Consider the following 27516-nt stretch of genomic DNA (forward strand, 5'->3'; position numbering starts at 1 on the left):
TAAATAAACATAAATATGTAATGTTAATCCATTCACTTGTATTACCCAAATATTTATTTAGTTACTACCATGCTATGAGAGATGCTATTTAAAAGGAAACCCAGTCTTGATATTTATTTATTTAGTTGGTTAGTTAGTTATTTTGGTATTGGGGATTAAACCCAGAGATACTTAACCACTGGGCCATGTTCCCAGTCTCTATTTGAGACAGGGTCTTGCTAAATTGCTCAGGAACTGAGGCTCATCTTGAACTTGTGATCCTCCTGCATCAGCCTCCTGAGTCAGTGGGATTAATGGTGTATGCCACTGTGCCCAGCCCAGTTTTGAAAATTTTTAGTGTAATCTCACTTTTTTGTTAGATTTCTGATACAAAGTTCAGAAAACTTTAGATTTCTAAGACATACCAGAATAGTTTTTAAAACCTGTTTTTCATGAAGTAACTTTTTAAAATGCATTATCAAATTGGAAAGATTAGGAAAAAGTTCTGCAAACTCCTTCTTCGTTGGGTTCTATAGCTCTTATCAACTGTCCCTACTCTAAATACCCATGGAGTTTATTTCTCAACTAACACATTTAGTACTTAATTTAGCTTCTCTAGCCCCACATCAATAGGGGGCTGGTACTATATTTCATTCAGTTAACATTTAATGATCACCTCCTGTGACTAGGATAGCAGTTCTCAAAAGTGTGCTGAGGCTCAGGGGTAAGGGGTCCATGAAGTGAATACTATTTCCATAATATTAAAAAGTTATTTACATTTTTCACTCTCTTCCCAGAAACATACAGTACAGATTTCCAAACGTGATGTGAAGATGTCATTGTTCTGATAGCTATAAAATGTGTATGTATATTATTTGTTTTATTGGCTGGGCGTGGTGGCGCACACCTGTAATCCCAGCATCTTGGGAGGCTGAGGCAGCCCTAGCAACAGTGAGGAACTAAGTTCAAAGCCAGCCCTAGCAACAGTGAGGCATTAAGCAACTTACTGAGACCCTGTCTCTAAATAAAAAAGAGAAAGGGCTGGGGATGTGGCTCAGTGGTTGAGTGCCCCTGGGTGCAATCCTCGTACAAAAAAAAAAAAAAATTGCTTTATTGTTCACACTTGTTTGCTTCTATAACAACTCTGCCTGACCAGAAAAGCATCAGAAGGGTAATCTGCTTCTCACCCCTCCCTTGAGAGCAATAAGAGGCAACTTTTTTCTTACAAACCCCCACCACATATAAATGGCTATAATTAACATGAAATTAGAAATAAATATGTAAACAAGGAAAAGAATCCTGGCCAGGAGCAGTGGTGTATGCCTATAATCCCAGCAAATCAAGAGGATGAAACAGGCCAACCTCAGCAACTTAGCAAGACCATGTCTCAAAATAAAAAATAAAAAGGATGGAGGATGTAGCTTGGTAAAGTGAACCTGGGTTCAATCCCCAGTATCCTCTCTAAAAAGAAAAAAAAGAAAAGAATCTTATTTTCCATCACTCTCCACCTCCAAAATTCCCAGCTTTAATTTCTAATGCAGTATGTATTGATAATAATAATATAAGATCCATAAACAGAGTTCTTTAGGATCAATTACTTTTTCAATTAGTGGAAAGCAGGAGTAGAGAAACTATGGCCTATAGGCCAAATGTGGCCTACCATCATAATGATTTTAAACAAGTTATTACTCCAAATACATGGGCCCTACCTCACCAGAAACAAAACAGCATTAGCAAAATGGGGGTGGGGGATCTTAACCCTGAATAAGAACATTTTAAATGTGAACTACTTGTGTGTATGAAAAGGTGAAATATGTTTTAAATCCAGGATAAAATTTGCATAATGAAATATTATGTGGACATTTTAAGTGATAAGGTAGAGGGTATTTATTGACATCTAAAAGTATTTTACAATAGATTATGTAGAAAGGCATATTATAAATTAAATAAATCTCATTTTTAAAAACAATCACTACAAAAAAAAAATCACTACACTGATTCCAAGAGGCACATTTATTCACATTAACATCTTTGAAATCAGAATATGTGTTAGAATTGATAGCTATCATGGTTTAACTGGCACATTCTTTTCTTCTTTCTTAGAAGTACAGAAAATCATGCTGTCTTAAATTTGATGAAATAATGTATGTGCTCCTTCATTATCCACAATATATATATTTGGAATGTATATCTATTCCATATATATATATCCACAATATATGTATTTGTAATGTATATTTTGAATGTAGTATCTAGTCATTCTTTCTTTCAATAAGTGTTTATGGAGTCAAGCAGTGAACAAACACAGTTCTTGCTCTCATGGAGTTTGCATTCTAGTAAAGGAGACAGAGACTGAATGTGTAATTCAAACTGAGTTAGCATTGTGAAGAAGAAAGAAAGTCTTCTATAAAAATACATAAAAAAAGAAACCTGGCCTCGACTGAGGACTGGCTCTTTGGGGAAGTGACACTTCAGGGGAAAAATGAGTAGACACTCACTAAATGAAATGAATAGATGAGAGCAAAGTATTCCAAAGGAAGGGTGCAGCATGTGCCTGTGCTGAAAAGAAGCATATTATTTCATTCTTAGTATTAGGGATTGAATCCAGGGGCACTTTACACCTGGGTATATCCCCAGCCTTTTTAGTTTTTATTTAGAGTCAGGGTTTCACAAAGTTGCTGAGGATCTCGCTAAAGTTGCTAAGGCTAGCCTCAAACCTGTGATCCTCCTATCTCAGCCTCCAAGTCGCTGGAATTACAGAGATGTGCCACCACACCAGCAAGAAACATTCTTAAAGTATGTTAAAATGATGCTGATGAGGGCAGAGGAGAAAGGTAGGGAAGGGGCGGTTCCACATAGAAGAAGCTCAGAGGTCATATTAAGGATGTAGTCCTTCATTCTAAAAGCAATGGAAAATCATTGAAGTCAAAAGGTATGACATATTCAAATTCGTGATTTGAAAAAAAAAAAAATTACTCTGGAAAAAAGATTGTTGAGATACCAGAGTAGGAAAGGGACATGGTCTAGTAGGTAAGTGACGAAGACAGCCTGGACTCATGTAGAAGCACTGGAAAAAAAATGAATATAATATCAAGAGGTATTTAGGACATAAAAAGTTACGTGAGGGCTGGGGTTGTGGCTCAGTGGCAGAGTGCTTGGCTAGCATGTGTGAGGCACTGGGTCCTATTCTTAGCACGACATATAAATTTTCCTGCATAGAATTTATCTTAATTGGACTATAATTATCTGTGTGATTACTTATTTAATGCTTTTCCCATTATCAAAACTGTGGCCTGGGGCTGGGTTTATAGCTCAGTGGTAGAGCGCTTGCTTCGCATATGCAAGGCCCTGGGTTCGATCCTCAGCACGTAAAAACAAATAAGTAAATAAATAAATAAAGTTAAAAAAAAAAAAACTGTGGCCTTATTCAAGGGCAAATACAATGTTTGTTTTATTTCTGTTGAATCCCTAGTGCCTATGGTACCTGACAGAAAATTTGGCACCCAATAAACACATAATAAAAAATTGACAATATATAATAAAATAAACACAAAATATACCAAAATATAAAGGGTTACCTCCAACTCATACAGGAAGTTGAGATCTTTGTCTCTTGGCTTATACCATCTTTTCTGATTTTTCTATACTGGTGCACTCATGGAATTTCTTTGTTTTGGTTTTTTTTTTTTTTGGAGCTGGGGATCCAACCCAGGGCCTTGTGCATGCAAGGCAAGCAGTCTACCAACTGAGCTATATCCCCAGCCCCACTCATGGAATTTAAACATTTAAAATTTTTGGTATTATAAAATGAAAAGTGTTTCATTATTTTTTTTTCATTATTTTTCCACAAAGCTTATCAACAAGAAGTCCATATTTAAGCAAATAAAAAATATTGTCATTTGTTATTTTAAACAATTACAATGTTTTTGACAAATTTGAAGCTATTAACCAGTTTATAAAGAAGGTACACACACTTCTGACTGACAAACATGTGATATAAATCTCAGCTATAACATCTATGAAAAATTCACAGCTAACATTATACTTAACAGTGAAAAACTGAACACTTTTCCCATAAAATGAGGAACACAACAAGGATGTCCACCATAGATATTTCTATTCAACACTAAACTAGCACTTCAGTGCAAAGCATTTGGATTAGGGAAAAAAGGATCAAGATGGAAAGGAAGATATAACACTATATTTGTAAATGACATGATCTTGTACATAGAAAATCGTAAGGGACTCATAAAAACTATTAGAACTACAGTTATTAAAATAGTTCTAATAGTTTTTATTCTATTAGAATCAACAGGATATGAACTAAATTACAAAAATCAACATTATGTCAATATACTAGTAATAAATAATCTAAAAGTAAAAATTTTTAAAAATCCACTTACTGCCAGGTGCAGTGGTACACACCTGTAATCCCAGTGATTTGGGAGGCTGAGGTAGAAGGATTGCAAGTTCAAGGCCAGCCTCAGCAATTTAGGAAGGCCCTAAGCAATTTAGCAAAATCCACTCTCAAAATAAAAAATAAAAAGGGCTAGGGATGTAGCTTAATGGTAAAGCACCCCTGGATTAAATCCCCAGTTCCAAAAAATTAAAATTAAAATTTGAAAAAAATTCATTCACTAAAGCATAAAAAAAAAAGACTTGAAAATAAATTTAACAAAAAAAGTACAAAACATGTACTCCAAAATTACAAAACATTGCTAAAGAAAACCTAAATAAATGTAAAGTCATCCCAGGTTTATGGATCAAAAGACTTATACTGTTAGGTGCTGATACTTAAACTGATCTACAAATTCAATACAATCTCAATAAAAATCCCAGCTGGCTTTACGAAGAAACTGACAAGTTAATCCTTCTGAGTTCATATGGAAATGGAAGAGTCCCAAATAGTCAAAAGAATCTTGAAAAAAAAAGAACAAAGTTATAGGATTCATACTTCCTGATTGTAAAAATTACTACAAAGCTTAAGTAGTCAAAATGATGTGGTCATATATAAAGATAAATATAGATGCCTACACAATTTAATGAGTAAAGAGGTCTTTTCAGCAAAGGTTTTTTCAGACACTGTGAGAAATGAATATCTGTATCAAAAGAATTAAATTGTCCCCTTACCTTATACCATTAACAAAATTATCTTAGAATCAAAGAAACTTAAGAAGTTAAATTATAAAACTCTTAGAAGAAAACAGAGAGGAAAAACTATAGGACGTTGGATTCAGCAATGACTTCTTACATTTGATACCAAAAGTATAAGCATCAAAAGAAAATGTGGGCAAACTGGACTTTGTCAAAGTAAAAAACACTGGTACATCAAACAATACATCCCTAGGTAAAATGCAACCTATGGAATGAAAGAAAGCATTTGCAAAACACTGTATATATATCCAGCATATATACAGAACTACAACTCAGCAATAAAAACACAATACCCATGATCAAAAATGGTCAATAGACATTTCTTCAAATAAGCTATACAAATATTCAATGAACACATGAAGAAAGACACTCAACATCACTCATTACCTGGGTGTGGTGGCACACGCCTATAATCCCAGCAGCTCAGGAGGCTGAGACAGGAGGATTGTGAGTTCAAAGCCAGCTTCAGCAACTTAGTGAGACCCTATCTCTAAATAAATACAAAAAAGGGCCGTGGATGTGGCTCAGTGGTTAAGCGTCCCTGGGTTCAATCCCAGGGATCAAAAAAAAAAAAAAAAAAAAAAAATTTACTAATTAGGGAAATGAAAATCAAAAGCCCAAAGAATACCACCTCATGGGCTGGGGATATAGCTCAGTTGGTAGAGTGCTTGCCTTGAATGCACAAGGCCCTGGGTTCAATCCCCAGCACAAACAACAATTTTGAAAAAAGAATACCACTTCATACCTACAAGGATGGCTACTATCATCAGAAAACCTCAGAATAAAAAAATGTTGGTTAGGATGTGGGGAAGTTAGAACCCTCATGCATTGCTGCCAAGAATGTAAAAATGGTGTGGCCTGTGTGGAAAACAACTTGATGGTTCCTCAGAAAGTTAAACATAGAATTACCACAACCCAGCAATTTTGCTCCGAGTTATATAACCCAAAAGAACTGAAAACAGGGACTTACATATTTGTACACCAATGTTCATAGATGCATTATTCACAATAGCCCCAAACAGTAACAACCCAAGTGTCTACCAATAGATGAATGTATTTAAAAGATAATGGAATACTGTTTACCATAAAAGGGAATGAAGCTCTGAAGCAGCAATAGGGAAGAACCTTGAAAACATGCTAAGTAAAAAGAAGCAAGTCACAGAATACCACGTTATATGTGATGTATATGATATGCCAGAATAGGCCAATTTATAGAAAGAAAGTAGACTGGTGGTTGCCGAGAGGTGGGAGAAAATAAGGTGGTTAGGGGAGAATTGGGGATTAATTGCTAATAGGTACTGAGTTTATTTATGGAATATGGTGAAATGTTCTAGAACTGACCATGGTGATAGCTCTACAACCCTGTGAACATACTAAAAGCTACTGAACTGTACACTCTAAATGACTGAATTGTACAGTATGGGAATTATCTCTATAAAGTTGTTTAAAAAAAAAAAAAAGCTGGATCTTTCCATAGGAATCCTTGAGACCCAAGGAGGAGTAAGAATCAATGGCTTGGTTCAACCAACACTGTGGTTTTGCAAAAAAAATAGATTAAAAACTTATGAAACAAAACATAACTGATTATTTTTTTATTTTTTTTATTTTTAGTTGTAGATGCACAAAATACCTGTTATTTTTATATATCCATTTTTATGTGGTGCCAAGGATCGAACCGAGTGCCTCACATATGCTAGGCAAGCGCTCTGCCATTGAGCCACAGCCACAGCCCCATAAGTGGTTACTTAAAACAAGCCATTTTTATATTTCACTAAGTCCAAAAATGTCAAATTTTTGGAAGGTGGTAAATATTGCATCTACTCTACAACAGACCGAGATAAAAATCCTAGACCGAATAGGAGAAAATACTGTTTCGCTATTTTTTTCCCTTCTAATCGTTCATTTTTTGAAAAAAAGAAAAACCAAAAAAAAGTAAACAGTGTCAGAAGGAGCTTCTATATGTATAGAGGGTAAATATTTCTCCCCCCTTTTTTTTTTTTTTTTGGTGGTCCTGGGGATTGAACCAGGGCCCTCTACCACTGAGCTACATCCCCAATCCTTTTTATTTTTAGACAGTGTCTCACTATGTCACTGAGGCTGGCTTTGAACTCATGATTCTCCTGCCTCAGCCTCCCAAGTCACAGGAATTACTGGCTTGCACCACTGGGCCCAAATTAAAAAAAAAAAAAATCATTCTAAAGAACAAGATAATTCACAATTTACTTCTATGGCAAAACTGTTCCCTTCAATGGACCAATTACTTGAAAAACTGTAACTACCCTCTCCTAAAGCTTTTCTGTTTTAACAAAGAAATTCCTGTATTAAAATACTTTACAACAGATTCATCTCATAAATTCTATTTTACAGTGACCCAAACTATCATAGCTTTTGGCACCTAGGTATGCCAGTCTGAAGACAGTATTTACTTCAGTATGTGTCACATATGTATAAAAGGAAATAAAAACAACTTAGTAAGCCAAAGTTCAGTCTTAAAACTCCAGTCCTTTATCCTTACTTTTACATCTCAACTTATAAGATAGTCGTTAACTGAAGCTAGGTCTCTAATAAATCATAATAGATATAAAAGTACCAATCTTAAGTAATAGAAAATAAAATCCTTTTGTTTATTGTAGATTTGCAAATATAATATTAGACCAAGAAAGATGGTATAAATACTAGACCAAGAAGAAAAGTAGAAAAAAATTCTACTATTTGTTTAAAAACTCTTTAGTAATAATTGGATTCCTCTTTTCCTGTTATCTAAGTACTTCTATTCCTCTGGAATCTACTTCACTAGTAACTACAGTTGACTGATCCTTGAACAATGCCATGAGGTGCTGATCCTCAATCCCATGGCTGAAAATCCACATGTAACTTTTGACTACCCCAGAACTACTAATAAGCCTGCTATTGACCAGAAGTCTTACCAATAACATGAATGGTAGATTAACACATATTTTTATGTTTTATATATATATATTACATAGGTGAAAAACATGCAAGGACCACAAGATATCACTTTTTCCTGCTATATGCAGTGTACAGGAGCGAGTGTTAGAGTGGAGACGATTAGCATCACTTAACATTTTAGGCAGATAATCAACTACACTTGAGCTCACCACAACTGCAACAGGAGACTGCTATGAAATTATTATAATAGTACAGTATGTACTACAATTAATTTCATGCAGTTATGATTTAATATTTCATGTTTATATTTCTCTTAACTGAATGGCATCATGTATAGTCTATATGTATAAATTATGAACTTTTTATAATAAATGTACATATATTTTATGGTAATAAATGCTAACAAACAATTATCTACATATATTTTATGTATCCATGACATACCTAATTTTTCTTAATTTTTTTCAATATTTCTAGGTTACATGGTTGATGAGTGAGTTTTTTCAAATTATTCAAAAAAAAAAAAAAAAACAGTCCATTCAAGTGGACCCATGCAATTCAAACCCATGTTGCTCAAAGGTCAATTGTATTTGTTATTTCTATTTCTATCCACATAAACATTCTTACCTGATCATATTCTGAAGCACCAGGATAAAGAGGCCATCCCAGGAACAGCTCAGCTATTACACAGCCCAATGACCACATATCAATAGCTTCACAAAATGGTAATCCAAGAATAATTTCAGGGGCTCTAGCCAAAACAAAAATATCAGATAAAAAAGTAAACATTAATGGGAGAAATTAACTATGTTGACTAAATCCTGTTTTAGCATCAGCTAAAAATTCATTTATTTAATGAAACTAAAAACAACCAGTCAATTTAGAATTCAGAATTTTTTGAATCTTAGAAAGATAATACAGAACATAAACCATGTATTACATAATAATCCCAATGGGCAGAGCAATGCCCCATAATCAAACACACTGATATTTCTGCAACAAAACCAAGAACAGGCATATGAAGCTAGCCAAATAAGACTTTATTTTATTTATTTATTTTTTTATTTATTTATCCATTCATTCGTTCATTCATTTATTTATTTATTTTTGGTGCCAGGGACTGAACCCAGGAGCATTTAACCACTGAGTCACATCCCTATCCCTTTTTATTTTGAGACAAGGTCTCGTCAAGTTCCTAGGGCCTTGGTAAGCTGCTGAGGCTGGCTTTGAACTTCCCATCCTCCTGCTTCAGTCTCCTAAGCCACTGGGAGTACAGACATGTGCCACTGTGCCCAGCTAAACAAAGGCTTTAAATAGCTCCACAATGGTTTAAGTTAGGTCTTGACAATAAATAAATTGTTTATAACAAACTTGGGGAGCATTTTCAATTTTTGAGAGCTTTCTGAAGGTTGGAATCATAAAGAAGCATAATTTTTTCTTTTTATTATTAAACCTTTTTAATTATTAAAAAAAATCAAGTAAACGTCCTGGTCAATAATTACACCTTTGTGACAAAAAAATTTTTCTGAGAAGATATGGTGGTTGTCAGTTCACTCTAGAGCCAGCCGATCAGGGACTGAAACCTAGCTCCATCATTTAACAGCTATGGTAGACACAACACTAAATCTCTGTGCCACAGATTCCTTGTCTATAAAATGAATTAAGAGTATCTATCACACAGTGTTGCTGTTACATTTAAATAAATACATTCAAGTTCTTGGATGAGTATCTGGCAAGCGCTAGGTGTTATATATAATAATAATTACTGTTATCATTATTTTAAAACTTTGAACTCTTTTTTGTGCTTGTAGAAAAAAATCATTTCTATTAATACTCACATAAGAAACATAACCATAGGGAACCTTAAAGAGAAGAACAAAGTAATTCATAAACTAAGAGTTTTATATATATGAACACATCTAAAATATAAGTGTTACCCCATTTATAGAGGATGAAACTAAAGAAAAGAAAGATTAAGTAATTTGCCCAAAATCACAATAAATAACAGAGCAGTCTGTCTGGCTCCAAAATTAATATAACATCCTATCTTTCAATGAATAAAAGTTACAAACATAACCATCTACATAAATCTATTTGGCATGGTGGTATACATGAGTGTTTCTGGCTAAAATTAAGAGGAAAGAGTGGGTTCAAAAAAGGAATGGTACAGTCTGGGGTGATAATTGAGTGGTAGCAGACATAATGCCTTGGGTTTGATTCCCAAATATCTGCCCCCCTCCAAAAAAAAGGCACAAGGGTGGGAAATAATAATAATAGCTAATACTACTACTAATAATAATAAATGACATATAGTGCTTACTATGTGCTATGCATTGTTCTAAGTTCTTTATAAATGTTGAATCACTTAATTCTTACAATAAATCCTAAAAAAAAAATTGGCATTATTGTGCGTCACCAACTCTAGCTGGGATTATAGATGTTTGTCAACATCCTTTCTCAAAAAAAAAAAAAAAAAGAGCTGGGGATGTAGCTCAGTGGTATGGCACTTGCAGGCATGAGGCTCTGAGTTCAATCTCCGGTACTGCCAAAAAAAAAAAAAAAGATTGTTCATGTTATAGGTAGCTAGAACCATGTATTACTGATGGAATTTCAGAGTTCTATTAAATTTCCAGCATTATGGCATATTTTTAAGATCAAATAAAATTGAAGCATTAATAAAGTAGAGAGTAAGAGTACCCAGAAACAATACAAAAGCTTTTCTAAAATTGAAAAAGAACAAAACTTTCTACTGTCAGTGAGCAGAATCATTAATTTTCAAATTTATGACAGTGCCAAAAATAGCTGGCAAGGAGTGTGCAAATGGCTTTGTGCCAAAATTAAAAACTGGGCTTAGAACATTGAAAGCATCAACTGGAAAGCAGAATGATTTTGCCATTCTCATAATGCCAAGAAGACATTTTAAAGCCCAAAAGGTAAGTCACAAGGGAATGACCAGACCACCCAAACTTACTTCTTTAAAAAGGTAGCACATGATATATGATAACTGGTAATCCTGTAAATCTTAAAGTCTCAAGGAAATTAGAGGAAATACTAATTCCACTCCTAAAACCCCATTAAAACACACACCCCCCCACACACACACACACAACTGAAAACTGGCTGGAATCAGTTTTTTCATTTGGTCTCATCCTGCTTCTGTGACAAGAAGCAGTTACGGATTTTCAGCAAAAAACTCACTCAAAACAGCAACTATTCTCTTACAAACAGCCAAGTGTTAAAAATAAAGCCGCTCAGTCCAAGGGCTTTTTTCATCATTAGGGCCTAGAAATGTTAGACTGAGCTAACTCTGGGAAGCAAGAAGACTGAAGTTATCTTCTCCTTTACTGAACAGTAAAGCATCATTAGGAGTTTTGCCTCTAAGAAGGTAAGAACTGAATGTTTTAAACTCTGATTTCAGATTATAATTCTTGGAAATATTTTCACTACATCTTTTCCCTTGGCCTCCATTCTTTCTCAATCTGTCAAAATAGAGTCTACAGAGGGAATGGGAATATCATCAGTGAGAGCTTACATTAATGAGGCCCTAGGTTTAATCCCCAACACACACACACACAGTCTATGGACACTAAAACCCTGGTTCTACATCATCTATATAAGAAAGCTGAATTAGATAATGACTTTTCTAGGTGCCTTTCCAATTCTAACATCCTAACTGGGCAATTAAAAAGATTATCTACTCAAGCATAGAAAAAAGAAAGCTAAAAACAAAAACAAAGCAAAAAAAAACTTGACAGCATTCACTTCAGTAGGAAAATGGCATTAACTGTGCTTCGAACACAGCAGTCTCTTCTTTGAAGATACATCCCATTCTCAAAACCAAACACTAAACATGTTCTAATTACTATTGCCAAGTGGAAGAAATAGCATCCCTGCCTTTTGGATTCCTAAGTTCAAACTTCTTTGTATTGAAAAGTTCCTTCAAGATCATAAAGTTTTATTTCACTGGCACCCAGATCAAGCTGAGATTGGGATAGCTTAAGAGTTCAAATCATTTTCTGGTCATTTTCATGAATAGTCTTGTTACTTTTTCCCATTTCAGATGCATCAAATCTACTTACTTGCCAGGTCAGAGATGTTACATTAAGTCATACATCTGTGGCTTAGTTGAAACTGTAGTTTAACTGTTAGAGGAAATTAGGTTGTTGTTGGCTATACTTATGCTATTCTTGTCTTCTCTAGATTTTATCCTTCTATAAGTAACAAACAGCTTGAAACAGAGGCTAGTTAGTTTGTTCAAAATGGAAAAGCATTACACTGGGCATGGTGAAATCTCAGCAACTCACGAGGCTGAGGCAGGAGGATCACAAGTTCCTGACCAGTCTCAGCACTGTCTCAAGATAAAATTTTAAAAAAGAGTTGAGGATGCAGCTCGGTGATAGAGTGCCCCTGGTTCAATCCCCAATACCACAAATAAATAAATAAGAATAAAAAGCATTGAGCCTGTAAGTATGGCAAAGCTTTTTCCCTAAAACCCAACCCCAAAAGATGGCAGCTTTTCTTGGACATTTACATTGTATATTTACAGTGGGCCAGAGAATAAAGTATATTACTTCTACTGCCAGAATCATTTAGCCATGCCCATGGCCAACAGAAATAGCTCTATGGCAAATTTCTGTCTAATGAAAATCTTTTGGCATGTATTAGTAAGACAAAACAATGTAAAACTAAAAAGGAGGGTAAGAAAGAAGGCTATGTTTGGAGCCAGAATGATTTGCCAGCCAAAAACATTTCACAGAGATTTTCTGAAAGAAAAGGTGAAGACTTAACAGATTCTATAATGGCAACAAAGCAACAACAAAAGAAGCTTAAGAGGACACAGTGATAAGGAAGAAATGCCTGAGCTGCTATTCCATCTGCCTTAGGCTCATTATCCAATGTAACTGTTAAACAACACAATGCACATGTTAAATCCTAAACACAGTTAAGTCATGGATGGTTAACTTCAACATTAATTTATTATTACCAGTAATTAACCTGGTAATAAACAGAATGAACTCCTGTTTTTTAAGAGCTAAACTTAGTTCAACCTAAAATTATTTTTATGTCAAAGACCAAAATGCATGAGAAATACAGGAAACATTGTTAAGCTCAAACGACAGCTTAAATTAAAAGGATAAGTAAAGGGTTACAAAGATCAGCAACTTAATACTGAAAATAACTCAAATGAATTGCACATTAAACTAAATGAACCTCTTATACCGTCAAATCTTGTATATAGCCTTTAAGTGAAAATTCCATCAAAAATGATTTCATGAAATAATAATTCTCTTTGCTAGCATGCACAAGGACCTGAGTTTCATCCCTGGCACTGAAAAAAAAACAACTGCTGTTACCCGTCTTTAACAAGGCACACAAGTATTTAAAGAACACCTGCAGGCATGGAGTAAAGATTGTGAAAGCTGATAAGCCCTCATCCTTCAGCTGTGATCACCCTCTTATCTCCTTCAATACTCTGAAGGGGATACAGAGCTGAACTTCACTTAGTGCCCCTATAGTGTTTTATATAGTTGTACCATATGTACGCAATACACAACAGTGATGGGACTGCTCAAAGGAGAGTATTAAAAGCAACTGTAGTTGGAATCTAAAACTTTTAAGGTATAAATAAGTGAAAGTGAAAATCTCAAAATGGGCCAAGGATGGGGCTGGAGTTGTGGTTTAGTGGTAGAGCGCTTGCCTAGCATGTGTGAGGCACTGGGTTCAATTCTCAGCACTGCATATAAATAAATGAATAAAATAAATGTCCAATAATGTTTAAAAAAATAGATTAAAAAAAATTAGCCAAGGTTGCCTTATGACAGCATGAAACCAGAAACCAAAGGCTCTCAATTTCCTTACCTTGTCTCAAGTAAAAAATGGCATAGTTTTATAAAACTATAAAAATATTAAAATAAATAAGTATGGATAAAATATAATGTTAACATGTGAGAAACAGTTTGGTGGTTCCTCAGAAAGTTAAACCTAGAATTACCATATGACCCATTAATTTCACTCCAAGCTATGTACCTAAAAGAACTGAAAATAGGAACTTAATAGACTTGTACAGAAATGTTCACAGCAGCATTATTCACAATAATCAAAAGGTGGTAACAACCCAAGTGTCCATCATCAGATGAATGGATAAACACAATATGATATATACATACAATGGAGTATTATTTAGCCACAAAAAGGAATAAAGTTAAGATTCATGCTACAGCATGGATTAACCTCAAAAACATTATTCTTACTGCTAAGTGGAATAAATGAGACACAAATGGACAAATATTGTATGATTCCATTTATATGTAGACTCTAGCCTTCTAGACAAATAGAAAATCAAATAGAGGTTACTGGGGGTAGGAAGAAGAAAGAATAGGGAGTTACTACTTAATGGTTACAGAGTTTGTTTTGGGTGACAAATAGTGTTGATGGTTTCATTTCTTTCTTTTTTTTACAAAGCACTGTAACGTATTTAATAGATAGTGGTAATGATTACACAATACTGTGAATGTACTTCATACCCCAGTGAACAGTATCTGTTATAATCTGGATCTTACGTATCCAACAAAGGCTCGTGTGTTAAAGATTTTGTTCCCTGCTGATGGCACTACTGGGAGTTGGTAGGACCTTTAAGCGCAATCTAGTGGAAGTGAGGTCACTGAAAGCCTACCCTTGCAGGGATAATGGAACCTGGGTCCTCTGCTTTCTCCCTCGCCCTCTCTCTGCTTCCCAGTTAACATGAGGTGAACAATTAAGCTCTTATCACTATGATGTTCTGCCCTAGCACTGGCAAAGTGACCAGACCAAACAGCCTAAAACTGAACCCTCTACAACCATGAGACAAAATAAATCTTCTTTCTTTATAAGCTGTTTATCTTAGGTGTTCTGTCACATTACTGGAAAGTTATCTATCACAGTACAAAATAGCAAAAATAGTAAATATGTGAAATACAGATTTTACAATTTTAAAAAATTATGTAGATGGCATTTTTTTCTGAGTCTTTGTAGGAGCAAAAATATTCTTCTGTTATTTTCACACAAACAAAATTCTTAGTTCAGTATATTTCCTCAGCTAAAGGCATTTGTCATGTTGGATATATTCCCTTATAAATATATTTTGTAGTTATCTATTTTTTGTTGATTGTTTGAACTGTTTCATTTGTTTCTTTCTTTTTCTTTTTTTGGTAGTGATGAGGTTCAAATCCAGTGCCTTGTCATTCTAGACAAGTGGTATATACCACTGAGTGACACTTCCAGCCCATTTCATTTCTTTATTGAATGCCTACATGATCTGTATTTGATGCATGACTACATATCAGACTCCTTAAAATTAATAAGTAAATAAAGGAGGTGCTAAGAAATAAAAGCACATTTAAAAAGAGCTTTGATTATGGTATAGACAAAATTTATGTACTGTCCCAATAATTACTATACATTAAAAAGGTAGCTACATTAGAGCTATCAAATCTAGAAATATGAATCACTAAAGTATAAGTTACTGCATATAAATAAATTAAATAAATGTCCAATAATGTTTAAAAAAATAGATTAAAAAAAATTAGCCAAGGCTATTCTAGGATAACCAAATAAGTTCCAAGTATTATAGATATTGTTACAAGACAAAGAGACCATAACAATCACCTAATCTAATTCTCACTGTTACAGAAGAAAAAAATAGAAAAGAATAAAATGCTGCTAGAGTTAAACCTGGAGTTATTCCCAAGGCATTTTATCTGCCAAGATATGAGTTTGGAAAAAATAGCAGCATATGCTGAAATTCATCACAAATAAGTAAGTATCCAAGACTTCTTAAAATAGGAAAATTAGATATAATGGTAGTAAAGACCAGATGTTAGTATAATTCAGCTAGTAACCTTCTGAATCAGACTGAGTTAATTTTTCTAGTGCTAAAAAAAATTTCAGAAAGATAACATTACATAGAAGAATGCCACATACATATGTAATGAACTAAAACATATCTTATTTCTATTATTCACTGTTAAAAGTTGTCTGTAATAAAATGTTAAATATAAGGACAGCTCTCTAGCCTAACATATAATTTTCAATATTTTCCACTTGCCTGTAGTAACGTGACTGTAGGTAGGTTGAACACACAGCTTTGGAAACGTGACTAGCAGAACCAAAGTCAATGACCTTCACTCGGTAGGGTTGGCGAACTGGATCGACAAGCATTATGTTTTCAGGCTTAAGGTCAGCGTGAATCAGACCAAGACTCTTGAGCTTCATCAGGGCTGTGGCCACCTGCTGCAAGATTGGTCTGATGTACTTGAGTGGCAGTGGGCTAAACTTGTTCTGCTTCAGAAAATCGTATAAGTTCTGCTCCAACATCTCAAACACAAGGCAGGTATGGTTCTTATGCTGAAAGCACTCATAAGAACGGACAAAATTATACTCATCTGCATTTTCACTGCTTAGGCGAGAAAGGATGCTCACTTCAATCTGTCCTTGTCTGGCATAGGAGGGGTGGTTCTTTAAGATTTTAATAGCCACAATTTCCTTGGTGCTCCGCTTCCAGCACTTAGCCACCTGTCCAAATGTCCCCCGGCCTAGGAACTCCAAGACTTCATAGCTATTGGTCATAGAGCAAAGGATTTCATGCTGGACCAGCTGATAATCCCCTTCTCCGCTAGAACTGCTACTCTTTGTGGTCACAGTGGTGGTTGTGGCAGCAGCACCCACCACAGTTCTGTTTTGCAGCATGAGAGGGGGATGTTCTTCTATGATCTGCACGCTACCGTTGCTGTCAACTTCCTCACTTTTTCTTTTCAATCCACATTTTTGATATGGCTCAAGCAAAGAAACGTTGCTTCTGTGAGTCAGGGTCTGGCTGTTCTGGAAGGTTGATGTAGCTGCACTGCCAGAGCTATCAGCTGCTGTTACAACAATATGCTCCACTGCAGGAGCCGGAAGGAGGAGACCCTGGTCGTAAGCAGGAATATTGAAATTTGCTACCTGGTGAGAGGAGTTGGCTTGCCCTTGTGTAGCTGGGAGGGTTTTGCTGTGGGTATAATATTTGTCGTTGCTGCTCTGTCCTGAAACATCCCAGCCAGAGGGCTCTATTTTCAGTTTCTTCGCACTGCAGAAGGCACTCGACGACACTGATGGGGGGGAAAACACCTGCAGCTGTGATGCCATACCTAGATGGGGAGAAAATGAGAATTAGACCACAAGTCTTAGCAACAGCTTATATGAAAACACTTTAGTTGATAAAAGAAACATGATGCAATAACGTTCCCCTTTTCAAAGCTAATTAACCTACATTCACAGAAATAGTGTCCAGAATGTACCAAAGTGAAAACTTGGTACATTCACTCTGTGCAGGTCATACATAAAATGTTTGAAAGAAGAAAGAAAAAAATAATGTTCATCTCTGTCTACTACATTTGAAAAGGAACACTGAAAAACTGACCAGAAGAAGTAACCAGGTTGATGACAAGGTTAGACAGTATCTTTTGATGATTAAGGAAAATTAATCTTAGGAAAATACAGGGAGAGGAAAAGAGAACAAACAGATCAGCTGTCCTGAGTATCCCACAGATACCTCAAACACAATAAGCCCAAGGACTAAGCCAAATTTTGTTGTTGTTGTTGATGTTTGTTTGTTTTTTCAGGAAAAAAAAAAAAGGCTAATAATATTTGACATAGCATACAAGCCATTTCATATTTATCTGCTCCTTCCTCAAACATCAGAGACCCTGGAATTCTATTTTAATACAACTTTTTTTTTTAATTTAGTTTTTAGTTTTAGGTGGACATGATATCTTTATTTTACTTTTATTTGGTGCTGAGGATCAAACCCAGTGCCTCATGCATGCTAGGAGAGCACTCTACCACTGAGCCACAATCCCGGCCCCTTAACACCCCTTCTTTTGCTCCACTTTCCCCTTTCCAATAAATACTAGCCAGAATTAGTCATCTGCAAAAGACTCTACTATCTCTATTTCTAATCCAGACCTCTCCTGAACTCCAATCCATAATATCCAAATGCCCACTTGATACTGTAATTTAGTTATTTTACAAACACCTGAAATTCAACATGTCCAAAATTAAACTTATGAGCCTCCACCCCATCCCCAGTTTTCTATCTCAATTATGAGATGACACAGCATACCCCAACACCTCAAGCCAAAAATCAGGGAGGCCGTGAGCTTCAGTATCCCAATCCATAAAACAGTAATAACAATAGCTACCTCATTATTGTTCTGAGAATCAAATGACTAAATACATGTAAAGTGGTAGTGCCTAGCACGTATTTAATTATTATCATCCTGTCTCATTCCTCTCCCTATCCTCCACATATAATCTATATCTTATCAATTCTCCCTCTTAAGTATATTTCAAATCAGCCATTTTTCTCTCCCTTATTGGCACCATTCTAGTTCAAATTGCCAATAGTCACCAAATTAATTGCCTTAAAGCCACTTGGGATCTTTGCTTTTAAACAATGCAAGTCAGTTAACTATTCTTTCTTCTTGACCATCCTTCTCCCCTCCCCCAAGTTTTCCATTTCCTTGGGCATAAAGTTTTAAATTTCAACCTGCCTTAACTAGCTCTCCAAAATTTGCTTGCTGTCTTCCAACATCTGTCCACTTTGATTCTTCCACTCTAGCCACACTTTCCACTCTAGCCCTTCTTTTCTTGCAAGAGTACTTCATAGTCTCTGAACTCCAGGCCTTCTAATGCATTGAAGACTTTCTTCTGGGAATACTGTTCCCTGACATCCCACCCCCACAGTACTGGGGGGATTGAACCCAGGGACACCCTATCTCTGAGCTACAACCCCAGCCCTTTTTATTTTGAGACAGTGTCTCAGTAAATTGCCCAGGCTAGCCTTGATCTTGCAATCCTCCTGCTTCAGTCTCCTGAGTCACTGAGGTTATAGGCATGGGGCCACCACATCCATGGCTGTTCCCTGACACCTGTCACAAACACACAAACACTCCCCACAATCATCCCACCACCACCATGCATTCCCATGGCACCCTGTTCTTTCCTTATAACTTGAAAATATTTATTTAAGGCCATATTTCCAGTCACAATATAAATTCCATGCAGACAGGTACTGTCTGTTTTGTTCTTCACTTGTATCACCAGAGCTCATCATAGACTATTAACATTTAATATCTGTTGGATGAAAGATCCAACTCCTGCCTATTAACTTCACATCCTCTACAACTCCCTACCACGCACATGCTAAACTGCAGTTATTTTCAAACGCTTAAGTTAGATTTGGTTTTTGTTGTTGTTGATGTCTTTAAATCATCTTCCCTCTTATCTGCATGCATCACTCTTAAAATATGGAAGAAGTCCCCACTCCCATACATATAAGTTTTACTAGTCATGAGAGAATATACACAGACAATTAGGGAAAAAAGAAAAAGAAAACATGACAAAGAATATTACAGAACATCAAAAAGCAATGTGTAATAGCTAAGCTGTGGAAACAGTTTAGATGGCCTCCAATAGATGATTGGATAAGAAACTGTGATATATATACACAATGGAATACTACTCAGCCTTAAATAAGAATGAAATTATGGCATTCACAGGTAAATGGATGGAATTAAGAGAATATCGTGCTAAGCAAAGTAATCCAATCCCCCCAAAAAAACAAAGGCCAAATGTCTTCTCTGATAAGTGGATGCTAATCCACAATCAGCAGGAGGCAAGGGAAGAAGGGAGGAACTTTGGATTGAGCAGAGGGGAGAAGGAGTGTCGGGGGAGGCAGTAAAATGATATGGACATTATTACTCCTACATACGGGTATGAATGCATGAATGGTGTACTCTACATCATGTACAACCAGAGAAATAAAGAGTTGTGCTCCATTTGTGTAAAAAAATAAAGGACTGGGGATATAGCTCAGTTGGTAGAGTGCCTTGCATGCAGAAGGCCCTAGGTTCAATCCCCAGCACCACACAAAAAAATAAATAAAATAAAAATTATTTAAAAAAATACAATGTGTAGCTGGGCATGGTGGCACATACCTATAATCCCAGCATCTGGGGAGGCTGAGGCAGGAAGATCATGAGTTCAAAGCCAGCTTCAGCAAAAGTGAGGTGCTAAGCAACTCAGTAAGACCCTGTCTCTAAATAAAATACAAAATAGGGCTGGATTTGGCTCAGTGGTCGAGTGCCCCTGAGTTCAATATTCAGTACAAAAAAAAAGTAACGTGTCCATTTCCTTGTGACCGACTACAATTAAGAACTATCTGTACCAGACTAGTCAGCTGGAAAAAAGAACATATCTTCAACCTTCGATTTCTAAAATGTGGGTTGGATTTACTTTAAGCGAGAGTTTCCATAATTTATACAAACACTGAAGAGGAAAAAAAGTATAAATTAAAAGCTAAGGTCAGTGCAATTTTACTACAGGGTTACAAATACACAAACCATTCTGTTCTACCTCCATCACTGACATAATACCAAATTTAAGAGAAGTGTGAAACCTCCTTTACAAAATTTACATATGAAAATACATGCAAGACACATACATCTATAATTCCAGTAACTCAGAAGGCTGAGGCAGGAGGTCACAAGTTTACAGGCAGCATCAGCAACTTAGCAAGGCCCTAAGCAACTTAGTGGGACCCTGACTCAAAAATAAAAAAGGACTGGGGTAAAGCACCCATAGGTTGAATCCCCAGTACCACAAATAGATAGATAATATGCTAAAGCATTTCTTGTCATCAGAAAATGGAACCAGAACAAATTCACTTTCCTTATCTGTTGAGCTGCTAATTTTAACAATGCATCAAAAAACATGAAAATAACCTTCATGTCATTAAAAGTATTTAGTGAAACACTTTTTAAAAAAATATTTATTTTTTAGTTGTAGTTGGACACAAAACCTTTTTTATTTATTTATTTTTATGTGGTGCTGAGGATTGAACTAAGAGCCTCACACGTGCTAGGAAAGCACTCTACCGCTGAGCTACAACCTCAGCCCTTAGTGAAATAATTTTAATGAATACAAAATTTGCCCTCTGCAGCAACTGTCTAGGAATAGGGGTCATAATTATATAGCAATATTTTATTTTCAGTAGTATAATAACACTGAAAAGACCTCATGAAATATAACATTTTTAAAAAATGCTCATAATTTGATAGTCTTTGAAAATATCACATTACCAGAGTAATGTTGCTGCTAACTTTTTATCCAATAAAATAAGAGACTGATGACTTGGACTCTTCATACTGAACACTGAAGAAAGACAAATTCTAGGACATTTTTCTATACAAATGAGTAGAATTCTTATTCTGAAAGACAAGTGTAATCTACCCAAAGGAAAAAGAACAACCCAGAATTTCACTGGCCTTCCCTCAGCAAGGGTATGCTATATGAAAATCAGTACACATCTCACCATCAAGGACTCTCTTAAAATGTGGCTGACACTCATTCCGACCTCAGCTAGCACAAGGTGAGAAGAAAACACAGAATCAAAGTGGCCTAGAAAAATCAACAGAGTCTTATTTATATTCCACTCTGAAATTAAGGTTAAAACAGCAATTTCTAGACTCAGGATAAAGTATATGTTCCACAATACATCTTCCCAATAGAAAGGCAATTTTCTTCCTAGGCAAAGACCTCCCAAACAAAAATGTGGGATAGAATTAAAATCTGTGGAAATTTTACTATGTACACAACTCTGTTAAGCAAATTACAAATATTTTCAACTCATAAAAGAATCCCCAATAAATATGTCATTTCTGATTTCCTGAAAATGTTGTACCTCTCTTTTCATTTAAAACTTCACACTCCAAGGACTTAACCAACTCAATATGACAAATTTGTCCAATGCATTAATCCCAAACTAGGACTGACAGGCAAAATGCTATTGGTACTTGTACTTACTACTAAAAATAAAACCGAGTCACGCTAGAATGCACAGCTTCCCAAAAGAGTCAAATTCACAGCTTCCCCATTCCTGGCATGGTCACATCTATTTAACATCATTTATTGGGATGTACTATAAGTACTATAGGCAGACTGATAAGAATTCAAAATAACCCTGAATGAAATAGTTGGGCATAACAACCAAGTTAATAATTTTTCAATGTTTTGTCCTTAATCCTCAATAGCTTCCATCTTTTCCCCAACACACCTACAACAAATTCCTGCTGCTTTTGCTCAGTATCATCTTGGTCTCTTTGACACAATTTAATAATTAGTGACGTACATAATTTTAAATCAGTATTATACACTGATTTCTTCCTCTAGCACTTGTCCTTGGCTGACATGTACATGTATGTGTGTATTCTCCAGCACACACTCTGATAATACATGGTCTTATAAGGCAAATAAGAGTATGTATTTTGTAAAACACAAAACGTTTGGGAAGAAAATTCTTTCACTAGAACACCTAAATCTCTCTCTACTTCACTCAGTTATATCCACCACTCCTAGGGCACAATTCTGGACTACTTTTAAACAATCCAACTGGTCTCTCCTTAATTGTACCTTCAAGCCACCTTTCTAAGCTCCCCTCTTGGATTTATTCTTCACCTAAGTTTTTAAAAGTGCACGTTTCGAGAAAAATGCATTCTGTCCCCCATATAAAACTTTAGGATAAAGCCTCAAAGCTCTATAATTTGTGCTACCAGGTCTTTCATGACTTGGACCTTGTTTCATCTACTTTACCCCAGGCACTCTCTTTCAGTTGTACTGTTTCTCTGGTTCCTAGAGTAGGCCTTGCTTTCTCCTGTCCTAGTTCCTTCATACATAATGTTCCCTTTGTGAACTTCATTTCACCTCTGAGCCTTTTCCTAAATTGTATTTATCTTTCCAGTCTCTACTTAAAGCTCACTTCTATAGTGTGGCAGAAGCTGTTTGATTAAAATCTACCCTCCCCTTCATCCCAAGATGGACTACATTTACCAGTCCTTCTCACCAATGGAAAGTGACAAATGAGTGAGCTTTTCACATAGTTCCCTATCTACCAGCAGAACCCATGGAGACCAAGCTTTCACTAAGAGATGACACCCAAGGAAAAACGGATCAAACAAGATAGAAGGAACATGTGTCCTGAATGGTCATGTATAGCTGAGCTTACTGCCAACCTACAATAATCATTTTGACTTATAACACTTACTTCAAGCTGTTATGAAAGGAGGAACTATTTTCCTTCAGCTCGATTACTATTTAGATAGTCTTAGGCTGACAAATACACTCAGAAAAGACTTCCCAAGGGTCATCTCATATTAGTTTAGTTTCCTGGTAAAGTCTCCTAAAGCACCCTCTATCACTCCTTTCTAAGCTTCCCTCTTGAATTTATTCTTCACCAAAGTTTTTAAAAGTGCACATCTCGAGAAAAATGCATTCTGTCCCCCATATAAAACTTTAGGATAAAATCCCAAAGCTTACACTTAACTATTTCATTTACACTTATACTTAACTATTTCATTTATTCCTTAAAACTTATTGAGGACCTACTGTCTGTCAGGGACTGTTCTAGAGACAGGAGATAACAGTGGTATTCAAGATAGACAAGATCCCTTATCTTTTAGAGTTTACATTCTACTGGGGAGACAGACAGACACACACACACACACACACACACACACACACACCCCTTATCTTTTAGAGTTTACATTCTACTGGGGAGACAGACAGACACACACACATTCTCTCTCTCTCTCTCTCTCTCTCTCTCTCTCTCCAAGAAAACAACAACTACCAATAAGTGCTATGAGGAAAACAAAAACAATGATGTGATGGAGATAGTGGTCAAGAAAGGCCTTGTTGTGGTGGAAGCACTTAAGCTGAGACTTCACTGACAAGGAGAAAGAAAAAATGTAATGCAAAGATAGACACATCCTTGGCCCTTTTGAAGAAGAGGTAATTGTAAAGGGAACAGAACAATGGAGGAAATAGTAGAAACAGGACCCAACAAGGCAGGCAGGGACCAGACCACATGATAACTCATAGGCCAATCTATATTTAAGTATGACCATTTGTAATTATTTATTCAAAACCTGACTTCCCATCTAAACTGGAAGTTCTAGAAGGACAGTCCTCAATAGTACAGCAATGGTGTGTCATAGTCGTTTCCCCTTTTCTTTCTTTCTTTTTTAAATTATCACCAGCATCTATCACAGTGGCTGTCATATAGCATATGCCAAATATTGGCTAGAATAAATGACTGTAAAACAGATCACATTACTTCCCCACATATATAATGTAAAAAGAGCTCAGAAGTCATTCCAACTAAATTAAAGAAACACATGATAAATCTGGGCACAGTGGTGCACACCTGTAATCCAAGTGACTCAGGAAGTTGCGGCAGGAAGACTACAAATTCGAGGCCGGCCTCATCATTTAGTGAAGTCCTAAGCAAGAGAGCAAGACCCTGCTCAAAAATAAAAAAATTAAAAAATAAAATTAAGGGCTGGGGATGTGGCTCAGTGGTAACATGCCCTGGATTCAATTCCCAGTACAAAAAAAGAGAAAAGAGAAATATATAAGATAGAAATTAGTCTTATCTGCAAGATAATATATACATTAGTGTTCTAAATACAATAATACTAAAGAAAAAAGTAATCTGGAAATCCTATGAACACTATTTGAATCAAAGTCTCCCACTCCTTTTCCTCTAGTACTTCCTTCCTTCATGTGGAACTGTATGACAAGTCACTTCCCCAACCGGTATTGCAAAAAATAGGGTGTGGACAAAGGTGGTGGTAGTTGCCAGCACAGTATACAATTCTATGTAACTTCAGCCATCTAAATCAATTTTTAATGTTTAGGTAAACTGCTTTCTAGGCAGGATTTTTTCCCCTAAATTTCAATAGTTCACTTATATTCATTGGTAATGACAAATCTATAGCAACAAAACAAAAGAAAAATAGGTGCTTTGTGTTAATAATAAGGTAATATTTTAGTATGTGTAAAAGATAGTCTACAAAATCTATACAGTTTAGAATAAAAAAACATGAGGAGTTTCCAACATAAGAAAAAGGCCAAATCAACAAAGCAGAGATCAATATGAAACACACATAATGCTAAGAAAAGACCCTGTTTGGATCAGCCAGCAAAGGTGGAAGGAAAACAGTTACCATGTTTGGCAGATGGGAGGTAGAAGAATGAGGCCAAGCCCTGTGGCAACTGCCTGTAATCCCAGCTACCCAGGAGGCTAAGGCACAAGGATTGCAAGTTCTAGGACATCCTGCGCAAATTAGGGAGACCCTGTCTCAAAATAAAAAATGAAAAGGGTGGGGATATAGCTCAGAGGTACAGTATCCCTAGGTTCAATTCCCAGTATGGGGCGGGGGGGGGGGGGGGGGGGGATGAGATGACTTTTGCCAGTATACCAAGGGATGTAAAAAAATGTCAGACATGGTAGCTCACACATGTAATACCAGCAACATGAGAAGCTGAGGCAGGAGGATCACAAGGTTCAAGAACAGCCTCAGCAACCTAGAGAGACCCTGCCTCAAAAATAAAGAGCCAAGCACCACCATGCGTGCCTATAATTCCAGTGACTTAGAAGATTGAGACAGGAGGATCACAATTTCAATTCCAGCCTCAGCAACTCAGTGAGGCCCCAAGGAACTTAGCAAGACCCTGTCTCAAAATTTTTTAAAAAGGTGAAGAGATGGCCCCACTGGGAATGTGGCTCAGTGGTAAAGCACCACTAGCTTCAATTTCAGTACCAAAAAAGTTTAAAAATTAAAAAAGAAAAATGAAAGATTGTATAGAGTAAGATGTGCTTGATTAGAAGACACTGGCAAAAAAAAAAAAAAGTACAGGATTTTTATAGCTAAAAGGGACCTTAAAAGATCTGTCCTAAAATCCTCTAATTCCAAGATGGAAAAAAGGAGACTCAAAAAAGCCAAAAAAGTTTTACACAAAGCTAATGAGGAGCAATGCTGGCAAAGAATTCAGGTCTTCTGATTCTTTTTCATTAAGCATGCTGGGAAAGCACAGTACCAGGTGCCCTTAAAGAATCCAAAAGAAATACAACCAAGTTTCTCTACCTTCAATAACCTTGGAATGTTGCTGAGTTGATAAGACACACTGAAGAAAGGAAAGAAAGAAAGAAAATACATAAAGAATGTTAATCTTTTAAGTGCCAAATTACGTACTATACAAATATATTAGGCATCTAGGAACTGGATTTCAACAACTAAAGGAAGATTAGGGACAACACCAAAAGAAACCAAGCCAGGCATAGTGGCACAAGCCTGCAGTCCCAGTTATTTGGGAGGCTCAGGCAGAAAGATCACTTGTAGCCAGAAGTTTGAGGTCAGCCTGGTCAACACAGCAAGACCCTGTCTTCCTTAAAATAAACAAACAGATGGAACCACAAGGCAAATCAGTGATAGCTTAAGTGGTAGTTGAAGCAAAACAATCTTGATAACTGGTGTTGGAAGGGAATGAAATATAAGGGAAGAAACTGAAGAGGAATTAATAGAAAGATAAAAAAATAGACTGCTGTCATTAAAATGAAAATGAAAACAAAGGGCAGATGGCAAATCAAGCAGCTTATGTTTACAAAATTACTTCAAATTATAATACATAACTAACAAGCTGCACAAGTTCTAAGTGTAAGAAGTTCACAAAGCAGGTTTTGGCTCACTGATTTCTACCAATAAACCACTGATGGAGCTGTGCTTATAAAAACAAAAACACAGAATGAAAGAATTCTATTTTCCAGACAATTGTGAACTTTGACATTTCTCTTCTTTTTTTTTTTTTTAAGAAAGTTCTGGTTTGGTTTAAACGTTGTTACTAATCAACATACTCTAAAATCCATAAAACTACAATGTGCAGAGATGGACAGACTGTCCCTGAAGATGAAACCAGCAAAAGACCTACTTGTCAACCAGAGCCAGTATATTTATAAGATCTCATTCACCATTTCACTCCTCAGATCGTTTATGGGCTTGGCTGCCTCCAGTTTCAACCACAAGTACTTTACCAAAATATCCTTCAAGCCAAGAACACTATCTTAAAGTCAGTGACTACGTTCATCTTGCCCAGTAGTATAACATAAAACCCTGAGATATACTGCATGCAAAGATCCAAAATTACCAGCTGAGTAACAATGATTAGGTGAAATGATTTGTTAGTAGATGTTTTAATGTTTTACAGAAAGCTTTAGGCTTCTATATGAAAAAAAGCTGGTAATGGTTTGCATTCTCTATAATCTTACACACACACACACAAAGTCTTACAGGCCAGGAATCAAAAATAGCTTTACACAAACAAGAGCAAAATTGTAGGTTTTGGTGAGGGCATCAGCCACTTAATTTAGCCCCACTTCATCTAAAGCAGGAAGCCACACTGCTGTTTCCATCAGAGTTACTAAGAAACAAATAAGATAAAGAACAGATTGAGGCGGAAGAATCTATAGGTAAAACTAATATTTTGATGCAATTCCTGAGAATTCTCAGTGTCATTAACCGACAAGAAAAAACATTCAGGACTACCTTAAAATTAGCCTATCTA

At 36.0% G+C, this 27516-nt stretch overlaps 1 protein-coding gene across 3 annotated transcripts in view; it reads right to left on the minus strand.

The window, feature by feature from the left end:
• Nucleotides 1-27516, minus strand: part of Hipk1 (homeodomain interacting protein kinase 1) — an 80333-nt gene that overhangs the window by 24825 nt on the left and 27992 nt on the right. For 2 of the 3 annotated variants that reach the window (XM_046458325.2, XM_046458326.2), the window contains 2 exons: nt 16127-17204; nt 8671-8794 (listed from right to left, as the gene is read on the minus strand). In XM_046458325.2, the coding sequence (XP_046314281.1) occupies nt 8671-8794; nt 16127-17204 (1202 nt within the window). Of the gene's footprint in view, nt 1-8670; nt 8795-16126; nt 17205-24319; nt 24416-27516 lie in introns of all 3 variants that reach the window. The other variant, XM_046458327.2, reaches the window with a different exon arrangement.

The sequence above is a fragment of the Marmota monax genome, unplaced genomic scaffold (assembly GCF_021218885.2).
Source record: "Marmota monax isolate L192 unplaced genomic scaffold, Marmota_monax_Labrador192_F-V1.1 WCK01_AAM20220418_F8-fsc00087, whole genome shotgun sequence".
Taxonomy (NCBI): Eukaryota; Metazoa; Chordata; class Mammalia; order Rodentia; family Sciuridae; genus Marmota; species Marmota monax.